At 51.3% G+C, this 21,240-nt stretch overlaps 1 protein-coding gene across 1 annotated transcript; it reads left to right on the top strand.

Annotated features, from left to right (window-relative positions):
* Window positions 1-5,566: 5,566 nt before the first annotated feature.
* On the top strand, window positions 5,567-17,241 carry PIN1 (peptidylprolyl cis/trans isomerase, NIMA-interacting 1). Its single transcript, XM_039873278.1, has 4 exons — window positions 5,567-5,723; window positions 7,550-7,762; window positions 15,669-15,779; window positions 16,641-17,241. Exons 1-4 carry the CDS (start codon window positions 5,666-5,668, stop codon window positions 16,748-16,750), a joined length of 492 nt encoding a protein of 163 aa, XP_039729212.1. The 5' UTR covers window positions 5,567-5,665; the 3' UTR covers window positions 16,751-17,241.
* Window positions 17,242-21,240: the final 3,999 nt, after the last annotated feature.

Genomic DNA, 21,240 nt, shown 5'->3' with positions numbered 1-21,240 from the left:
TAGGCTGAATGTTGACTGACCATGAGTTGTGGGATTCGGGGAAGTCAGCTTCTGTGATTCTCAGTTTCCTTGAAAAAAGGGGTACCATGATGGCACTCACATCTCGGTGAGATAATGCAGTTAAAACAGCAGAATGTCAGGTCCACAGTGTTATTAGCTGTCTCCAGCCTCCTCCTCCCACGTGTGAGTAGACAGGACACCAAACACCCCATCTCTGTTCCCCTAGCCACAGATCCTGGGGTCAACCGTAGCCTTGTCCTTTCCCAGAGCCACATTCCAGAGCCCTTCTCAAGAGCTTCCCCCAGAACCTTGCTCCATCCCTCCTTCGGGTTGCCCTGCCTTGTCCTCCTTACATAAACACATTCAAATCTAGCCCACTGCTTCCCAAGCTCCTCCCAGCCTTCTACCTTCCATTCACCATTCGGCTTCTTGGGAGGTGGACCTGCCAGCCGCCTGGGATGCTGCTGGCCTGTAGCTCATTGAGAATAGTCTCTCTTTGGTCTCTGTTAGTCACCTCCCCACCTGCCCCTTGGCTCCCCTGTTGTCTCCAGGACTCTGTTTCCTCCCAACATGTCAGACATGAGTGTTTCCTGGTACCCTTGTTCTTCCTACACTTAGAGCTCAATCTGCCCCCCTTACCTGGCTGTTAAAAAACAAACCCAACAAAAATTTTTTAACAATACAGCAGCTTTGACAAGGCGATTCCTCATTTCAAATCAGCCTAGAAGAGTACATGCTAAAAGTAAAGCCCCTTTCCTCACCCCATTCTCTCTTCTGAGGTCAGGCCTTTTTCAATGCATTTTTATAAACTTTAATTTTATTTTCAAAAGATGACTATGGTAATATCTGCTTGTACAATATCCAGATGTTTGGTTAAAAATTGTTTCGTATTAACACCACCCCTCCCGCTGGTGGCAATTAGTAGCAGTTTGCTTTTTTATGCTTTATTTTTGACATTTTTCCATATAAATTACATATCTCATTTTTTAATTAGTATTTTTATTGATTTTTATTTTTGTTTTTTACATCAAAGGACAGTATGGAGGGATTTTTGTGGTGATGGAACTGTTCAGTCTAGAACTGTGGTGGTGGATGCCGGAGTCTGCATTTGTCAACTGAGGATGTAGGAAGAAAGATGGAGTGCAGGCCATCAAATGAATTTGTCTGGATTACAAATGAATCACATGATGGCACTGAAGGGGGCGGGGAAGAGAGATGACCTAAGTAACTTTAGAAATAGTATTTTGACTGGATACTGGAAGGCTAAAGATGAAAAAAAAAGCATACACAAACATTGTATTGTACTTGGTAAATATGTTCCTCACAGGGATATGATTTAGCAATTCTGAAACTTGTACCTGTGTATACACACACACAGAGTTGAACAAATGAGTAAATATATTGTAGATATATTGCTATATGGTTAGAATGAACCCTGTGGGGCTGGATTAGAGTTGTACACATCAGAATGGACTCATGGTAAATTTTATTTACTGTGTATACAGATACATGCAGATATGTGTGTATACATGCATATATTTCCTTGTTTTATCCACTTAGCGGGACCAGATGCAGTGACACCCCAGTAGTAATGAACACACCCAGCTCCCAGTTCTTGGTTTCTAAATAACATTCTCCAATAAAAAGAACTAGGGCTCCTTGGAGAAGTGGTTCCAGAGCTAGGGCAGATTCCAAGCTGAGCATGGAGCATCTCGTGATGTCAGGAAGTAGGACGTGCTCAAATAAAAAGGAGAGAAGCATGTTGCAAGGGCACCGAAGCCAACCTATGAAAGAGCTCCCAGTAGCCAAATTTGGAACAACTTGAGCAACGAAATGATGACAGTATTGGATTATAATCCAAAGAATAAAATAAATATTCTTAAACCCATGCTCATATCAATAACAATATGTAAATAAATGGGAAAGGAACAACTCTTCATTACAAAAGAATTTTAATAAATGTAGAAGAGGGAAATAAGAAATCACCTACCATTTACACACATAGAAATAATTACTGTAGGCAAGACGCACTGATAGATGCTAAAATTGGTGAGTGAAAACTTAAGCAGAAGTAGGATATTTGCACAGTCTCAAAGTATCTCCTCAAAAGTATTTGTTATGCTCCCCTTCCTTTTTCTGCCATCTTGGAGCCTGTGGAGTCCTGCTGAGAACAGGACTTCTAAAACAACAAATATGTCTGGAAGGCTGTGGTCCAAGGCCATTTTTGCTGGCTATAAACGGGGTCTCCGGAACCAGAGGGAGCACACAGCTCTTCTTAAAATTGAAAGCGTTTATGCTCGAGATGAGACTGAGTTGTCTAGGCAAGGAATGTGCTTATGTGTACAAGGCAAAGATCAACACAGTGACTCCTGGTGGCAAACTGAACAAAACCAGAGTTATCTGGGGGAAGGTGACTCACGCTCATGGAAACAGTGACAGGGTTTATGCCAAATTCCGAAGCAACCTTCCAGCTAAGGCCATTAGACACAATCTGTGTAATGCGGTAAGCCTCAAGGATTTAAACTTATTGAAAGTAAATAAAGTGGATTTATTCTTTTTAAAAAAAGTATTCATTGCAGTAGTAAGTTTAGAAACTGCTTTAACCAAGTGATTGAAGATAATATTGCAAGTATGGTAAACAACCTCTAAGATGGCCCCTAATGATCTCCTCGTCCTGGTATCCATACCCTTCTGTGATCCCTTCCTCTTAGGTATAGGTTGGAACTAGCTTCTAACAAATAGAACATAGCAAAAGTGGTAGAATATCACTTCTGAGATGAGGTTGTAAAGAGACTGGCTTCTGTTTTGCTTGCTCACTGGTCATCGATGAAAGCTGCCATGTTTTGAGCTGCCTTTTGGAAAGGCCCCAGCCAATAGCCGGTGAGGAACTGTGGTCTTCAGTTCAACATCCTGTTAGCAACCACATAAGCAAGCTTGGAAGCAGACCCTGCCCCTGTCAAACCTTCAGATTAGACCACAGCCACCCCTACTGATAGCAGCTAAATAAACTGTGCCTGGATTCCTGACCCATAGAAACTGTGAGACAATAATAATCCACTAAGTTGTGGGGTTATTTGTGATGCAGGAATAGATACCTTAATACAACCAGGAGTACATAGCAACATGATAACCTGGTATGATGCACCGAGAAGGGCACATCATCTCTGGTATCCCTGCCCATAATGCATAACCTCACCAAATCACGAGAAAATACCCAACAAACCCCATCATGACAAAACATCAGAATGAGGGGCCATTCTACTCCTCAAAAGTATCAAGGTCGTGCAAGACAAGGAAAGACCTAAAAATTGTTACATATTAGAGGAAACTGAGGAAACGTGACAATGTGGATTCAAGTCTAGTTAATAGTATTGTACCAATGTTGATTTCTTAGTTTTGACAATTATTCTAAGGCAGAGTTTCTCAGTTTTGGTACTGTTGGCATTTGGGGCTGGATAATTTGTTGTAGGGGTTGTGCATTGTAGGATGTTTAGCAGCATCCTTGGCCTTTGCCCACTAAATGCCAGCGGCATTTCCCTCTCCCCATTTGTGATAACCCAAAAATGTCTTAAGACATTGCCAGATGTCCCCTGGGGAACAGAATCGCCCCTGGTTGAGAACATCTGTTAGTTTGTTTCATGAAACGTCTGTTGAAATTTCTTGCCCATTTAAAAAAAATTTTTTTATTAAAATATAGCTAACATACGATATTATATTAGTTTCAGGTATACCCCATAGTTAATCAGCATTTATCTACCTAAAGAAGTAATCACCATGAAAAGTCCAGCAACCACATGACACCATAATGCTATCACAATATTATTGACTACATTCCCTGTGTACACCACATCCCCATGATATACTTGTTTTATACCTGGAAATTTGAACCTCTTGTTCCCTTCACCTTTTCTCCCCTTTTTAAATTTTTAAATTACAGTTGACATTCAGTATTATTTTATGTTAGTTTCAAGTGCATAGCACAATGATTAGACATCTATATAACTTACAAAGTGATCCCCCCTGGTTGGTCTAGTACCCACCAGGTACTATACATGGTTATCAACATAATATTGACTATATTTAATATACTTTAAATCCCCACGACTATTTCCTAACAACCAGTTTGTTAGCCCTTGACCTTTTTCGCCCCATCCGTCTACCTCCCTGCCTCACCCGGCAACGATCAGCTCGTACCCTGCCTCTAGGAATCTAAAACATAGTTTTTACACAGTTAATTATTCAAACTCTAGTACTGATACTGTTCTGCAGGTTGCTTGTTAATGCTTCAATATCTTTCCGTAAGCTATGTCATTCTTTTAAGTAATTTTATTTGTTGATTTTTTTTGTTATGCTTTTCTACATACTATAATTGCTATGGTGTACTTTGATTTGCTTTTATTCACCCAGCAAACATATTGTTATGTATGGGCCAGGCAGTTTTGAGTGCTTTATATAAACTAATTCATTTAATCTTTACATCAAAAGTACATGTGAAATATATTTATTATCTTCATTTTGCAGATAGGAAAGCTGAAGTGCCAAGTTTAAATAAGTAATTTGTTCAAGATAATTTTGCCAATCGTAGAGCCAGGCTTTGAACTCAAGCAGTCTGGTTCCTGAGTGCTCTTAACCTTCTACGGCATCCTACTTTCTTGTGAACATATTTCTCTGTGTTTCATGTCTCTGTGCCTCATTCTTTTTAAGGGTCACATGAGGGTCAATAGATGAACTGTAATTTAAGTCTGCCCCTGTTGGTGTCTTTGATTCCCGTATCTGTAGCCCTGGGTCCTCAACCACCTCTTTAGTGTCCCATGGGCGCCACAGACTCCATTTTAAATTGATTCAAACTAAACTCATTATTCTCCCATCCGCACCTCCTCCTCTGTCCCCATCTGAGTGGCAATGCGAACACCCACCAGTCACCAGGATGGAAACGAGCCAGCTTGAGAAGGAATAAGTGAAGAAAGTAGGTTCGAAGTAAGTAGATTCCAAATTAATGGAAGGTGTTTGGGTCAGTGGCATAGGGAAAAGGTTAGCCTTGCACACAAAAAGGGGTGGATTACATTTGGACATCTGGAGGAACGAGGTGGGAAGAGGGAGGATGGAGGAGCCAAATTAAGGTTTCTGGTTCTTAGTTGCTCGTCACCAAGGCAACTGCGTTGCTATGGCAACAGCAAAGGCGGTGCCTCATCTCAAGTACCTCCTCTGTTGCCGTTACCTCCACACCAGCCAGACACTTCCGTATAGGGGCTTGCGGCCCGCCGGAAACGGGTTAGGAAGACGGGAATTGTCGCTTTTGTAGCCAATCGGGTGGGCTCTGTGGCGAAGGACGCAAAGGAGAGGTTGGGACTTCTTTGAACCGCGCCAAAGGGCGTTGAGAAGGCGGGCGTGTATCCCTTCCCCACCACTTCTGGGCCGAAGGGAGGAAAGGGGCGGGGCCGGGTGAGGCTGGTCAGGGGCGGGACTCAGGTGTAAAGGCTGGGAGGTTCCGCCCACCATCGCTTCTGCCCAATAGAAAGCCAGAAATTCAGTCTGGACAGTTGGGGTTCCCAATGAGCGTTGCCGCCAGGCCCCGGTGCAAGGCGCGCCCAGCCAATTGGCAGCGGCGGGCGGGCGGCATAGGCGGTGCGGTGGAGGCGGAGCGGACGCTGCGGCAGGAGGGAAGATGGCGGACGAGGAGAAGCTGCCACCCGGCTGGGAGAAGCGCATGAGCCGCAGCTCAGGTGCCGCGGGGATCGGGGCTGGGGCGGGGCCGCGCGGGCCTGTGGAAGCAAGGCTCGAGCTCGCCTCTCGGGCGTGGCGCCGCTGCCCGATATGTACGGGGTCTTGGCTCCCTCGCGTTGTCCCGGGTAACGGCCTCGGCCCGCCCTATTGAGGCTTGAGCCTTTGGAGCCAGGAAGCCGGAGGAAACTGAGGCGGGGACAAGATCAGGGAGGCCCAGCGCGCTGTGGGGTTGGGGGGGTGAGGGGCTCGTGATCCTGTGGCCCTCCTCCAGGCGATGGCCCTGGCCCTGCCGATCAGGCTGACACCTTTCGGCCCAGTGCACCTGACGTCACGGGGAGACGTCTCTGCACCCCGCTGGGCCTGTGAGGCACCCCTGGGAGAGGACACCCCAAACTCATGCTCAGGGCGTGGCCCCAGGATGTTGCCCGGCCGCGGATCCACAACCTACTCTTGCTAACACGCCCTCCACCCATCCACACTTAATACTGAGCCTATGGTGATATTCTGAGGACGGTCCCTGTGCTTGGGCCCGATTTCAGCCTTAACAATAATAATGTCAACAGTAGGGTACTTTTATCAGCATCAAGCATCGTGCCAGGCGTCTTAAGTGTCTTCTCTCTTTGGCCACAGCTTTGGGAGGTCGGTATCCCTTATCCTCATTTTGCAGGTGAGGAAACTGAGGCTAGAAAATTTAAGGAACTCGCCCAAGATCATTCATTTCACGAATTGGGGCTGAGGGTTAGTTTAGACCAGTTACTTTGACTCCAGAGTTCCCTGCAGTTGTCACTGCGTACTGGAAGCATGTCCTGCATCTCACTCCACTGCCTCCATTGCCCATAGTAATCATAGTCGCAGTAATAATTCTCATTTATTGAACTCCAGGCACTCTAGTAAGCTCTTTGCCTCCATCATCATCGACTCTCCACATTAACCCAGTGAAGTTTGGTGTCCTTATCTCTCACTTCACCACTTTTCAGATGAGAAAACTGAAATTCAGGTAGATAGAGCCCATTGCCAAGGTTTTAAAGGCCATCAGTGGCTCAGCTCTCTCCCCGCGTTCCTGCCTTGGCCTGACCTGCAAGCATAAACCTAATGCTCTGCCCAACCGTAGGCCCCACTCCTGCCATTTCTGCTCTGCTCAATTCTGACAGTCCTTCTCAGGGGTGACATTCACCCTTCACAGTGCTGGGCACTAGTCCTCCTTGTAACCCAAGCAGACTCTAGGCCTCTGAAATGATGCCCCGTCTCTGCTGGGTCCCATGTCAAGCTTCTTGTGTGCCCTCTTCACTCCATGCACCTCAGTTCCTGAATAATGTCTGTCCCCAGTGTGCTGGCCCCTCATTGTGCAGCACAGTATATTGTAGGGGAGAAGAGCAGAGCTTTGGTGTCTGACAATTCCTGCTTCCCTCTATAATGTGCCTGAAGCACAGTAAAACATTCAGGAAACGTTACCTAGTTTTGTTATCTATAAAATGGGCTTTACAGATGTGAACTCATTCTGTCCTTACAGCAACTCAATAGGCAGTCAGAGCCAAATCTGAATAGGTGATCTTGCTGCCGAGTGCATGCTTTGAACTACTCCATCTCCTTGCCCCTTGGCTTCCTCTCTGTTGTCACCCCGGGTTATCTAAAGTTATCACTGACTGATGTTATCAGGTCTTACTTGCTGGCACCTAGAATGTTAGCCCTCTAAGGTCCTGTGACACGTCATAGACACAGTGGATTTGCTGAATGATGGCATCTCAAAGGCCAGTTGCTTATCCTGGACTCAGGGTGATGTCCTGTGAGCAGGTCCCAACTGAATTCCCACCTCCTCTTCCTCCAGGCCGGGTGTACTACTTCAATCACATCACTAATGCCAGCCAGTGGGAGCGACCAAGTGGCAACAGCAGTGGCAGCGGCAAAAATGGACAGGGGGAACCCACCAGGGTCCGCTGCTCACACCTGCTGGTCAAGCACAGCCAGTCACGGAGGCCTTCATCCTGGAGGCAGGAGAAGATCACCCGGACCAAGGAGGAGGCCTTGGAGCTGATCAACAGTGAGCAGGACTAGAGATAGGGTCCAGGGGTGGGGGGGGACCTCTCCCCCAGGGGCCAGAGCGGGCCTCGTAGAAATCGCACCACACCCTCCACCCCAGCTTGCTCAGCTGTCAGGTGTGGCAGTGACCAACACAGAAATGCCTGTACATGACGTGAGCCTGGCCCACACAGCCACCTTTCCTTTTTCTTGCCAACAGTAGGAGTGGGAAGATTCAGGCTTGGGGGCTGGCAGACCCAGGTTAAGATGGTAGCTATGCCCCTGTAAGCTCCATGACCTTGGGGGACTCAAATCACCTCCCCGAGACTCAATTTTCACCTCTAGAAAATGGGCTTTGTCATATACCTGCCTCTGAGGGCTGTTGTGAGAATTCAGTGGGAGACAGTGCGTGACACATAACGGGCCTTCAGTCAGTGGCAGCTGTTGTTGATAATATCATCAAGCAGGGTTCTGCGGCATATGTGGGTGGGTCTGAAGGGAAGGAGTTTGGAAAGGTAGCACAGAACTAGCCAGCAGTTTATCAGTTAATTTTGCCCCGAGAAAGGCTGTTCCTTGCTCTGTTCTCTGTTTTTTCCACAGTCTAGGGTAGTGGTTTGTAAACTTTTTCTTAAAAGGCCAGATGGTAAATATTTTAGTTTTTGCGGGCCATACAGTCTCTGTCAGCTCTGTTTTGTAGCATGATAGCAGCCATAGACAATATGTAAACAAATGGGCATGGCTGTGTGCCAATAAAACTTCATTTACAAAAACAGCAGGCTTTGGCCCATGGGCCATAGTCAGCAGAACCCTGGTCTGGAGCTGTCCACTATTGCTGCCACTACCTACATGTGGCTATGTCCATTTAAATTAATCAAAAGTAACATTAAAGATCGGTTCTTCAGTTGCACTGGCCACACTGCATGCAGTAGCCACATGTGGCTATTGGCTCCGTCTCAGGCAGTGGAGATATGAAACATTTATGTCCTTACAAGAAGTTCCGTTGGACAGTACCAGTTTGGATCTCACATGTGGTTTCATCATCTACTCAGCCTCTCCTGTCAGAGACGCCCGACCCCTCCCTGGCTGCTGCTGCACCACATAGCCAGTCCCTCACCCACACCCAGATAGCCTGAGTTCCCATCCAGCTCTGCGAGGTCCTGGCTGTGTGACCTCAAGCAAATTACTTAACATCTTTGAGCTTCAATCTCTTTCACCTATAAAATTGGTATTATGATAATAGGATCCACTTCATAGAGTAGTTGTGAGGACTTGACCTAATGTAGTAAAGCATGAATTACAGCACCCAGCATCTAGTAAATGTTCTGTAATTGCTAACAGGTGTTGTTATTGTTCTTATTAGCACAGGCCTCACAAAGAGTGCCCACTCCATCAGTATTGGCTGTCGTTTGACTGTCACAACACTTGGTCCAGTACTTGGTCTGTAGGATATTACTTACACCTCCCCCCCATATGGTGTCTGGCATGGTAGATGGTACCTGTTAGCCCCATACCTCATAGCATTGTAGAGGAGAGCAGCCAAGTTCTTGTCCTTGAAAGCAGTTGGAAGAGCTCACCTCCTGAGCTCTGCGAGGGCAGGGACTGGATCTGTCTCTTTTCCCCACTACGTTCCCACCACCCAGCACAAGCTGGCCCATGTTAGCACTCACAGCATTGTTTCATGAACCAGTAGGAAGCAAGAAGGAGTCCTGGCAGAGGAAATGACAGAAATAAAGGCCCAGGGGCCAGGCTGTGGCCAGGACTCAGGGGAAGGACTGTGCAGAGGACTGAAGAGAGACCAGACCTTCCAAGCGTAGGTTCTGGCCAGGTAGAGGAGGGCCCAGAGTGAGGCAGAGTTTGGGGCCTTTCCTGGAGGCAGCAGGAAACCCATGGCCATGTGTGACAGGGAGAAGGGCACTGTGGTGCTGTGCTTTCAGAAAAGAGCTATGGCTGGAGGGCGAAGGGCCAGGGAAGCCAGAAGTCCCAGAGCCCAGCCAACTATGAGCAGTGAGGGAGTAAGGAGGAAGTGGGTGGAGAAATCCTGGAAAGAATCTCGAGATGACTTTTTGGGTCCTCTCAGCCCAAGTGGTCCCTGTTCTGAGGCTTCTGGACCACATGAGAGTGAGCAAGAGGTAACAGGCATTCAAGATTGAGTGGCAGGAGGTGCCACCACTGGTAGAGGGGACTCAGGAAGAGGTTGGGGAGGGACTCACTAAATCTGAGGGGCCCGAAGAAGAGATGTTGGGGAGGGCATGGGTTCAGCAGAGTAGCCAGGCCCGAGACAGCAACCATCGGGACAATCTTGGCAAGAGATGGCAGGAGGCTAAGGCAGGTGGGCACAGTGAGATCTCAGTGTGGCTTGGAAGGAAAGCTCTCCGGCTGTGGGGACTGCCTGGGCGTGGCAGGTGAGGGTGCCTCCCCTGTTTCTAGGACAGGTGTATGTCTGATGGGGCTGACATTGTGGTGGGGGCCTAGGAGTTCTGAGGTCAGTTTGGGTCTTGGGGAGGGTCACCTAGGTGAGGCGGGGATGGGGGGGTGAGTGCACCTAGTAAGCAGCTGGGCCCTGGGGCCTAACTTTAAGCAGATGCAGACAGAGCTGTTAGCAGGGATAGGACACACTCACCTGTGCTGGAGCGCCTGGTGGAAATTGTGGGAAGAATTGCAGCTAGAGGCATTGTGACTTGAATTTGGGGAGAGTGGTGCAGATTCTAGAGGGATTTAGGAGGCAAAATCTGGAGGACAGGGTGATGGAATAAATGGGCAGGGGTGGGGTAAGGTCAGAACCAGTGCGGCCTGCCCTTGAGTCACACAGAGATGGATCCTGGTGCCAGCTGTGTGGCCTCAAGCAAGTGTCTTCGTTCTCAGAACATCAGTTTCCTTTAATGTAAAATGGGGACAAGGTAGCCATGAAGATCCAGGATGTGCTCAGCAGAGCAGTCGGCTCAGTGTCTGGTGCTCACTGTCTGCATGGTGGAGCCTTGACCTCAGTCATTCAGGCGAGTGTCGTGGGGGACCCAAGGTCAGGACAAGGCCTCCACTCACTGGCCGCCTCTGCTGTTTCCCTGGGACCCATGGGAAGCGCTTTGGGCAGGAACATAGGAGGCCAGCAGGCACAGCATACAAACCCTCTGATGACCTTGAGTAGTGACCTCCCTCTCTGGGCCTCAGTATCCTGAGACAAGGCTGGGGCAGGCCTTCTTGGGGGTTTTTAGGAGGGAGCAGCAATGTGCAGCCATGTTGCCATGTCAGCGAGCTTTGGGGGTTTGGGCTTCCTTTTCTCTCCCATAAAAGTGGATGTTCCCCCTGTCATGGGCTTGTTCCAGGCGATCAGGAGATCAGCATCTGGGCAGCACACTCTAGCTGGCAGCCTGGGCAGGAGTCTTATCAGTATCCATTTAGAGCCAGTGCTCCCTCTTGCCCTGAGTGGTAGACTGCCTGCAGCGAGAACCAGCAGGTCCGAGTTTTCTGCTGAGGCTTGTTTTCAGTGTCGGCTACTCTGCAGCTGCTGGGTTGCGGCCAGGGGCTGTCAGGGATCCGAGGACCAGCTGCCTTTCATTGCTGGTATCCTTATCTAAGGAGGTCAGGCCATAGAGAAGCCCTTTCACCTGCTCCCTATCCCTTTGCCCCCATGTGCCCAGAGCCTGAGGGTCCCAGGGAGGCCCTAGTGTGAGCAGCAGCCCCCCTACACATACCTGCACCCAGGGTCTGAGGGTCAGCCCCCCTACACATACCTGCACCCAGTGAGCACAGATTGGTGACTCCCAGCCTGCTGGCTTCAGGCTGGGTCTCTGGTCTGTCTGGGCCCCTCCTGCTGGATCTTGGGTCTTCTGGGATAGCAGAACTAAGCCTGTTACCTCTTTTCCTGTCCAGGACCCTTCCCTATTTTGTCTCCAAACCGTTTTAAGGTCAGAGACCACCCCATTTGTTCACTCACTTTTCCATAAGTAATGGTGCCATATTAGCTCAGGCAGCTGCAACAATACTAGAGACTAGAGCTTAGCCAGCACATTTATTTCTGACAGTTTTGGAGGCTGGAAATCTGAGATTAAAGTTCTGACCGATTCAATTTCTGATGAGGGCTCCCTTCCTGGCTTGTAGACAGCTGCCTTCTGCGGTGTCATCACATGGCCTTTCCATGTGTGGGGGGGCGGGGGGAGAGAGATAGAGCTCTCTGGTATCTCTTATAAGGACATTAATCCTATTGGATCAAGACCCCACCCCTATGACCTCATTTAACCTTAATTTTGTAAAGGCCCATCTCCAAATATAGTCACATTGGAGGTTCAAGGCTTCATACATATGAGTTTGGGGCACACGATTCATATGGGGACTGACAGCTAGTAACAGTTGAAGACTTGCTCTGGGCCAGGCCCTTGCTCTAGCAGTAACTCGTTCACTCCTCACAATAGCCATCTAAGGTGGGAGCTGCTGATTAGCCCATTTTACAGGCCAGGCGAGGGAAGCTCTAAGAGGAAACGTCACCCACCAGGCTCACGGAGCTCAGGAGCAGTAAAGCTGGGATCTAAACACAGCAGTTGAGATCCAGAGTCCACCCTTCTCAGCCTCGGGGATATGCTGTGACCTGCCAGCAGAGGCGGATGCTGTTTTGTTGCGCATCCTGCGTCGGGCTCCTGAACTCCCCGAGGCAGGTGGACAGTGCCTGCTCCAGACTGGGAGCAGCTTGAAGGGCCCGCTCAGGTCTGCCCAGCTCTCACCCACTACCCAGCCAGAGCCCTATTAGGTGAGGGTTGGGTGGGCGCTGTCTTGGTGACTGGTTATTGACGCAGTCAGGCAAGGCCAGAGGGGTCTGGTTTGCACCTCCTTTCTTGTGTCTACTTTAGCATTGGGCTTGAGGTTCACAGGAAAAAGGTATGAGGTTCCAGCATATCTGCCTACATAGTCCAGCGGTGGATCCCTCTCTCTCCTTCCCTGTGGCCTGTTTTTGTTTAATTTATTCATGAATCCCTTCAGTATTAGTGAACACCTCTTCTGTGTACAGTCCCTGGTGCTGGGACACAGGAGAGCAGGCTGACCCGGCCCCTGTCCTCCCAGTATGAACTGGGTGACGTCGGCACAAACAGGACAGTGGTAAATGCAGGAGGCACCTCACACAGTGGGGGCTTAGGGAACCTTCCCCAGGGAGAGCAGAAGTCAGCAGGCGAGCTTCGGGGGGGAAGATACCTAATCACAAGTTGCATTTGGATGCCATCAAGGTGGCAGATGGTTGGGGGTGAGGGGAGCAGAGGAGCAGGGCAGGACTGGGAGAGAGATGGGGCGAGGGTGAAAGATTGAGCTGAGGGGACACAGGTCTGAAGGTTCCCTTGCATTTTGGCTTGTGGACACGACCAGACCCCTGAAGGTCAGCCTCTAGAAAGATGGATTCAGGAGGGAAGCATTTTTTAAAGTATCATTTCAGGCTCCATCCAAGCAGAGTGTTTCTGAGAGAGCTGGCTGGTTAGAGGAAGATTTGGGTGTTATGAACTGTGGTTTGTGTTGGGAGGGGCTGATATCTGACTTTTAGGCTGATAGCGCTTGCACACATACGCACTGCGTGTGCTCTTTGACCATGCCATCTAGTCCCAGGGGTCCCTGTGGCCATGACCAGCTGCTGGAGGATGAGGCCAGCTGGTCTTTGTAGTGGGCTGAGGGCCGGGCAGGCCTGGCTTTACATGCTGTGCACATGTGGACAGTTGTGGGCAGTTACACCGGAAGGGAGTGGAGCATTGTGTGGTCAGGATTCCTGGACTGGCAAATGGAGGTCCAGGACAGAAGAGGGATGGGGAGGAACCTCGGTGCTACGTGGGCGAAGGTGAGGAGATACCAGAAGTCCAGGGAGAGGAGGAGGAGGGTTATCCTAGTGACATCCGGTTCAGATCGGCATCACCTATGGATGCATCTGGCACAGGGGGACCACCTAGCAGCTCTAGGAGGGTGTCCCGACCACACCAAGGCATCCCAGGCAAAAGCCGCCGCATCGTGCAGGCCATAGCGGTGGGGCTTGTGTCGCATCGGCAAGCCCGTCTGACCATGCAGCACATCATGATGGCAGCCAGACCAGACTGGGATATGCCAGCAAAGACCAGAGATGGGAATATCAAAGAGAAGGAGATGCATCCTCATCTTGGGACATGCGGCCCACGTGGAAGGGAGAATAATGATAGCAGGTGACATTTGTCAACGTGTCACTGCTGGGCACTCTGCTTCATGTCACTGCGGCCTGCTGCAAATAACTAACGATTCAGGCTCAGAGGCAAAGAGATGGTTAGGACAGGACAAGAGTGACAGGGTGATGAGGACAGCTGTGGGAGAATCAAGCAGATCAGATACCAGGGCACTACAGTTGCTGCTGTGATGTGCAGCGAGATGGGGTGATAAGCATACAGTCATGGTCGTGCCAATTTAATTTCAGTACTAGGCAAATGGGTGTCAGTGACCCTGAGGTCAAACCAGGAGTCTGACGCCAACGGGCCCGTCGAAGTTTGCAGCAGCCCAGTGTCAGGCAGATGGCCCCAGCTGGGTATCTGGGCGTCAGAGCACCAGGTGCGTTAATGAGCAGTGTCTCTGCAGTGCTCAGACAGGCACCAACATTATTTAAGTCAGACAGCAGTGAGCGGAAGTGTCATGGTATGCAGGAACCCCCTGGCCATTGTGACAGAGTGACCATCCCATCAATGTGGGCTGGTGTCCCATCACTAAGCCGGGTGAGTGTGTGGTCCCGGAGACCCCCAGGGATGTCAGGGAGAATGCCCCCTGGAGAGTAGCTGTCAGGAAGGCATGTGGGCCCAGCGTGAGTGGAGGTCCGGGGCCCGATGTCCTGGGAGCCTTCCTGGTGGCTGTGCCTGTGGGTACAGGGAGGAGACTGGCAGGACTGGGGCATTTGGGGAGGAAAGGATGGGTTCTGGCTCCAAGGGCCCCTGCCTGAACTCAGAAGAGCAGCTGGTGGCTGCTCCCCACCCCTCGCACATAAGGTCCCCTGTGCTCTCTGCTCCCCAGTCACACACATGCTCGGCGCTGCCCCCTGGCGCCCTCTGCTGGGAGCCTTTTCCTCAGTCATCCTTTTCCTGTCAGCCCTGACCCCTGACCTCCCTTTCCCTCCAGGAAATCTGTACTCAGTGGGGACAGTTTGAGCCACATAGAGGGTGAATCTGGTGCACTGCCAACACACCCTGTTGGGGCAGCTGGGAGAAGAGCCATGTCAACTCCTCTGGGGCCATAGTCCATGGGAATGATGTGTTCCTGTCGGGGGTCCTTCCACGAGGCCCCAGTGAGCAACTGGGCCTTCTTCCGGCTTCCTACAGGTGGGACAGTGGAGGCCCAAGGGCTGAGGACATGGCCAGTTCCTATGGCAGAACTGGGCTCATGCCCTGGCCTCCTGCTTTTCTCCTAGAAGTTTCTAGAAAGCTTTCCCACCACTGCCCTGGGGGCTCCTAGAGGGCCCTAGGTCTCAGTGTCCCTGTTCATCCATCCTGTTCACTTACTGCTACCCTCCCCAGTGGGGCCTGCAGGTAAACTTCCTCTCAGAAAGTGTGTGTGGGAGGAGGGCATGCTAAGTTCATGTTATTTTCGTCTGCAGTGGGAGAGTGACAAAGGGAGCAGAGGTGTAGGAACAGGGTGTGAGACCAGCATGGCTGTTGATGTCACTGCAGGGTCACAGTGCACACGTGTGTGGAAGGCACCACTTCATGGACATCTGTGGTTCCTACTGTGACTATGCAAATTGCGGGGAGAAGGCGTTTGTGGATATGTGTTAGTTAGCACATGGGGGTGGCAAGTGTTCATGTGTGCAAGTGTGCGCGCACGCATGTACGCGGGGAGTGGGAGTGGCATGGTTCCTTTCTGAGTGACATGTCACCTTCCGTCTGGAGCCCTCTGCCTTGTCCTGCCCCTGACATGGAGGTCTCCTGTGTGCCTTGTGTCATGTGTGTCCCCAGGTTACATCCAGAAGATCAAGTCTGGAGAGGAGGATTTTGAATCTCTGGCTTCACAGTTCAGCGACTGCAGCTCGGCCAAGGCCAGGGGAGACCTGGGTGCCTTCAGCAGAGGTGTGCAAGTCATGGGCACCGCCAAGGCCTGGGGGGCCCTCTAGCCCACCAGTCAGGAGGGGCTTGGTGGGCTGGTCCCTGCCACAGGGGCCTTCAGGGCCCAGCAGATGGCAGTATAGTCCCTCTCTCTGGTTTCAGAGGCTGCCTTGCTGGTGGGGGGCGGGGGTGACTGCGGAGCTTTCTGTTGTCATTCCCTCCTGGGGTGAGGAGTCAGTCTGTTTTTCTCTGCACAGTTGTCCCCATCACAGGCCCACCAAACTGCCAGTTGCCTCTCTTCCTTTTGTGGGTATAAGGCAGGGGCCCCTGAGAGCCCCAGAATCCTCCCTCCCACCCTCACAGGTGGGGAACCAGGTGTGATGGGAGGAAGGGTTGGATCAGCAGCCCTGAGTTTAGGCCTGTCTGGCTGGGACAGTGGGAAGGGAGGAGCAGAGGGGACCAGGCCTCTACCTCCCCCACCTCCTTTTTGTCCTTTTCCCCCCCATCCCTGAGATCCCAGGATACAATGAGGGGCGTGGGGGAACCAGCAAGGAGCTGCCACCTACTCCAGGAGGCAGACAGGACAAATGATGTGGCGGGGGCTGGGAACTGGGCCCAGGGAGACGAGTTCATCACTAAAATGCGTCTCTAAGCACACAATAGCGACAGCAGTTCTGCCTGCCATCCCTCATGCTGTCCTCAGGCTTCCTGGGGCCTCCTTAATGTCCCTGCCACCCCCAGCTGGGCCACTCAGCACTGTGACAGGGCCATAAAGTGCATGACAGACGAGTGTGAGGCTGGGTGCAGGTAGGAGCCCCATCTGGCCGCCCTGTCCTGACCTGCGGCTGGTCTTGACCCCGTATACCGTCCTTCACACTTCCCCAGGTCAGATGCAGAAGCCGTTTGAAGAGGCCTCCTTTGCGCTGCGGACAGGGGAGATGAGCGGGCCCGTGTTCACGGATTCCGGCATCCACATCATCCTGCGCACGGAGTGAGGGGGCAGGCGGCCCTGGCCTGGCCCGCAGTGGAGCGGGGTGGGCTGGGGTGGCTGGGCCCAAAGACCCCGCTTCCCGCCGCCAGCTGGCCCATGACTTCACACAGTATTTATTGTTCCCAAAATGGCTGGGAGAGGGGCTCTGTGCCATTCAGGGCTCCCTGTTCGCCCCAGGCCAGGGCTGACCCCACCAGATTCCCCTCTTCTTTAGGAACTGACTTCAGAAGGGCAGTGGATTGGAGAGGCTCCCAGAGCTCCCAGACCCAGGGGGTGGGGGTGACCTGTCCCAAAGGGAAGGCCTAGTTAGCTGAGCTGCTCCCTGTCCCCCCCAGGTCCAAGACGGGACAGGAGGGCCTTACGTTGTTTCCAGTTATGCCATGTTCCTCTATTCAGTTGCAAAAAGCAAATGCTCCATGTGGGGCCCAGGCTGCTACTACCCGGGGCCCGCTGAGCAGCAGTGCAGCCCCGCCCCCCATTAAACCTGGAACCACTGCTCTGCTCTCCTGTGTCTCATTTCCTCCCTGCCGAGGGGAGGGGCGCAGTCGGGGTGCAGTTTTCTCCCCCCATCTCCAGTGTCCCAGTGTCCAGGCTGTGTTTGCTCCCTAAGGAGCCTCTTCTCATCCTGAGCCTGGGGGTGTCCTCCAGACTCCAGGGAAGCAGGGCACTGTGTGGCATCATCGGTCCTCAAACTTTGGTGGTGAAGAATGTTCTTGGAATGCAAAGGCCCTGCCCTGACCTTATGCTCTGGATTCGGTGGGTCGGGCAGAGCTTGGGTGTGCACGGATCCCTGGAGGGCCAAATTTAAGGCCCTCTGCCCCGGAGGCCTTGCACACCCTCCGACATGGGCCGCCGCAGTTGGAACATTACACCTGCTCCCTGATCCCTTCTCCCCTGTCACACCATAGCTCTTTTGGCAGGTTGTGCCTGCGCCCTGCCACCTCCGCAGATGCCGTTACCATGGCAGCAGGGGGCAGCTGAGAGGAGAGGGGACTGCTGCCCAGCACATCTGCAATAAGGGATCCTGCCCAGCCCTCAGGCGGGGAGACTCTGCCAGCACATGAAGCAGAGGGCGTCCCTGTGGCAGATGGGGGGACATGGTGGGCTCTGCGTTTATGGTGAGAGGGACACCTGCCAGGGTAGGGATCCTCACAGCTGCCAGGGTCTGGGCTGGGGGCTCAGAGTTCATTTTGGGGGTTTATGAGTCTATTAGAGGTGGTTATGTCCATTCTGCCCCCCGTTTCTTAATGGGGACCAGCTCGCATTATGGGGATGGCAGGCTAGCAGGGCTTGGGGACCTGAGCAAAATAAAGCCTTATGTGGCTTAACCCCAAGAGAGGCCCCCAGGGCCAAGTCTCTAATAAAGGCCTGAGTCTCATAAACAGCCACCTGGGCCTATTCCCACCTGGCGGGTTTCCGTACTCTGCCAGCCACCTGCTGGGCACTTGTCATTAGGAGGATTTAATGAATTTCCTCGGCTCTGGCAGGCTGGGGCGAGCTGGCTAGTGGCTGCACCTCTAGGTAGACTCTTCCATTGCCTATGGGGCCACAAGGCAGGCAGCGAGGAGCCCTACTGTTCGCCTGAGCAGCTGCAGGATTGGAGCGGTCGTACCACTCCAAATCCAGTGGAGCCTCTGGGAGGGATCAGAAATGAGTGCCTGGGGGCCTTGCTGAGTTCTGCTCCCAGGCAGAGGGGCCACCAGAGAATGGGCCCGTGTGCTCTCAACACTGAGGGGAGGCATGCTCGGGCTCCCAGGCGCCTGAGAGCTGCGCATTTTCCTGCGCAGAGCCAGCAGAAAAATGGTCTTTGTAGCGCTCCATCACTCTGCGCATCCGCTTCGCGGGGGTGGGGTGTCCAAGCATGCTTGGAGCTGTACGGAGTTGTCCCTAAGTGTGACCAGTGTGACCCTGGATTCCCCGTCCGGGTGGGAACTCCTGCTTCTATGTACCCCTCCCCTTCCTCTGTGTAGCTGTGCAGACGCAGCTGTTAGATAAACGTGCCCCTGGAGCCCACTCAGTTGGGCAGATTCATGGTTCAGCAACTGTGGCTTCCCTCACCTGCCCCACACTCCCCGCTGTGCCCAGGCCTTCAGGGGGTACCAGGGGGTACCAGCGGATAGTCTTCCCTCCCTGCCAGACCGCCCCAGGGGGCTGCTGTCCACTCCTTTTTCCTGTGCACCAGCTCAGGCTTCTGTGGTCACAGGGCAGGACTAGGTGGGGCGCCCTTAGCTCAGGTTGTCACAGGTACTGCCACAGGACGGGGTGCAGGGCCTCCCTGGTGTAGCCAGGTACACGTCATGAGAAGGAAAGTCAGGTGGCAGAGGGTGGCCTAAAACACGGATGACAGATGATCCTGGCCTGGCAAGGGGGTGGGGGCATTATTCCTGCCCATCCTTGGTTGGATATATGGTTGACCCTTGAACAACACCAGTGTTAGGGGTGCTGACACCCCAATGCAGTCAAAAATCCATGTATAACTTTTGACTTCCACAAAACAATAACAGCCCACTGTTAACTGGAAGCCTTATGGATAAAAAACATTCGATTAACATGTATGTTATATGTGTTACATACTGTATTCTTATGCTAAAGTAAGCTAGATAAAATTATTAAGAAAATCATAAGGAAAATACATTTACTGTATTAAAAACAAAATCCGCATATAGATGGACCCATGTAGTTCGAACCCATGTTCAAGGGTCAACTGTATAACTATATAAGTAGTATACTTAGCATATTATATATATATATATAGTATATAAGTATATCCAGTATAAGGAATGCTGGACTGCCTCTGGGTGTGTGTGTGTGTGTGTGTGTGTGTGTGTGTGTGTGAAACCGACATATTTGTATTGAGAGAGAAGGAGAGGAACAGAAGGAGACAAGAGAGAGACAGAGAGAGAGAGAAAGAGAGGTTATGCCAAGAGAACCTGGGGCGTCGTTGATGACTGGCATGAAGATGTGACAGACATAGCCACACCTAGTCCTTTTCTCGTGTGAGTCTCCAAGTCTGTATCTATTTTGGACAAAGATTATTGAACTCAGCAGCCCTCAGGCCCCGACTTTCTTTGAGATAATTCCGTATCAAAGACCAATGCCCTGCTCCCCACCACTCACACTCACCTTGGAGATTCACTTCCAAATAAATACAGTCTGAGGAGCGATGTGCAGACATTCTAAGCATCCGAGCCTTGTGCCTTTTTTCCAGAGCAAAGTGCCTCTCAACGTGTTTATCCAGGAATCGATTTTTTTTTATGTCAAACTTGTTAATTTAGGTGGAAATTAATTGCTTTTCTTGAAGGTTTCTTTAAATTTCAGTTTCAAATGAGTGCATAAGGCAATCACATTTATTATTCATTTATTTCCTTCACAATATAGCCTTCATGTCCCAAGTTCCCAGAGATGCCAGCACTGAGCAGAGATGATTTAATCAGGGAGGTCATTAATTAGAGGTGGGGAGCTCGGCAGGGGGTGGGGGGGGTTCCTCCCAGAGGAGTAGGTTTCAGAGCCTCTGTGGCCTCAGCGGGTTGGGGGTGGGGTCTGGATCAGTGGGCTCTTTCCACAGTGTTTCCACTGGGGACTTAGTGGGGCCGAGTGTCGTGGTTGGCAGCACTACCTTTGTTCCCACTGGCAGCCCCAGAGGCCACGCTCCCTACTCTCCCTGCAGTCCATCTCACTCAGGCCACCAGGAATCTGATTCTTCCCCTTCTGTGACACCCCAGCCTCTCCCTTAGTCTCATCACCAAAGGCTCCTGAAGATTTGGCCTCAGCTTACTTCAATCTCTTTCCGACTCCCTCACACCCTTCTCCATTTCAGATACTCCCTACTTTTGCCTGTCGTTCACCTCCAGGAGCTGCGGTCCCCACGTTGGGCCATGCCTGCCCAAGCCCCTTCCAGGTAAACGAGCTGCAGGTGCAGGCATGTTCATCTGAAGGCACCCAGGGCACCTTCAGGCTGTTCCTAGCCTTGTGTTATGAGCTCAGACAGGCGTGACTCATATAAAATGATTTTAAAAAGCAAGAACAGAAAAGGAAAAATTCTGTGTCCTACCCGCTCATACCCAAATTCTTAAAAGCAGTCAAATTGTTAAAACCCCATTTTACGTGACCAACGACTCAGCAATGAACCAGAGTGATCAGCGAGTGAAAAAAACAGAATATTCATTTGAGGCATTTTCATCGTTGTGATAGAGTTCTTGGGTGTTTGGCTCAAATTGCTTTTAAACAAATTTTTTTCGATAAAAACAACTTTGCCTATCTTCCCAAAGGGCTTGCCCACCATGCCGCACCCCCACCCTCCCGGGTTCACAAAGACTGCTGCATGGGACAAGGGGGTCCAGCAGGGATGGGTCTCCAGGCATAGACTTACCCTCTACCACTGCCTCTTCCAGACACACACAGCAGCTGAAGCATCAAATGTCAAAGGTCCCATTTATTTCCGGCAACCCAGAAAGAAAAGGTATAAATAAAAATAAACAGATCCATGCACTCGAC

Source organism: Pteropus medius, unplaced genomic scaffold (genome assembly GCF_902729225.1).
Source record: "Pteropus medius unplaced genomic scaffold, Ma_sr-lr_union100, whole genome shotgun sequence".
NCBI lineage: Eukaryota > Metazoa > Chordata > Mammalia > Chiroptera > Pteropodidae > Pteropus > Pteropus medius.
Note: the sequence above shows the minus strand (reverse complement) of the source record. Positions and strands in the feature narration are given on the sequence as shown.

What these genes read in the sequence shown, in the direction of transcription:
- PIN1 (XM_039873278.1), top strand. Translation starts at nt 5,666, where the DNA reads ATGGCGGACGAGGAGAAGCTGCCACCCGGCTGGGAGAAGCGCATGAGC. An exon ending in GGCCTTGGAGCTGATCAACA is followed by an intron (nt 7,763 to 15,668) that starts GTGAGCAGGACT and finishes GTGTGTCCCCAG; the next exon opens with GTTACATCCAGAAGATCAAG. An exon ending in CCTGGGTGCCTTCAGCAGAG is followed by an intron (nt 15,780 to 16,640) that starts GTGTGCAAGTCA and finishes ACACTTCCCCAG; the next exon opens with GTCAGATGCAGAAGCCGTTT.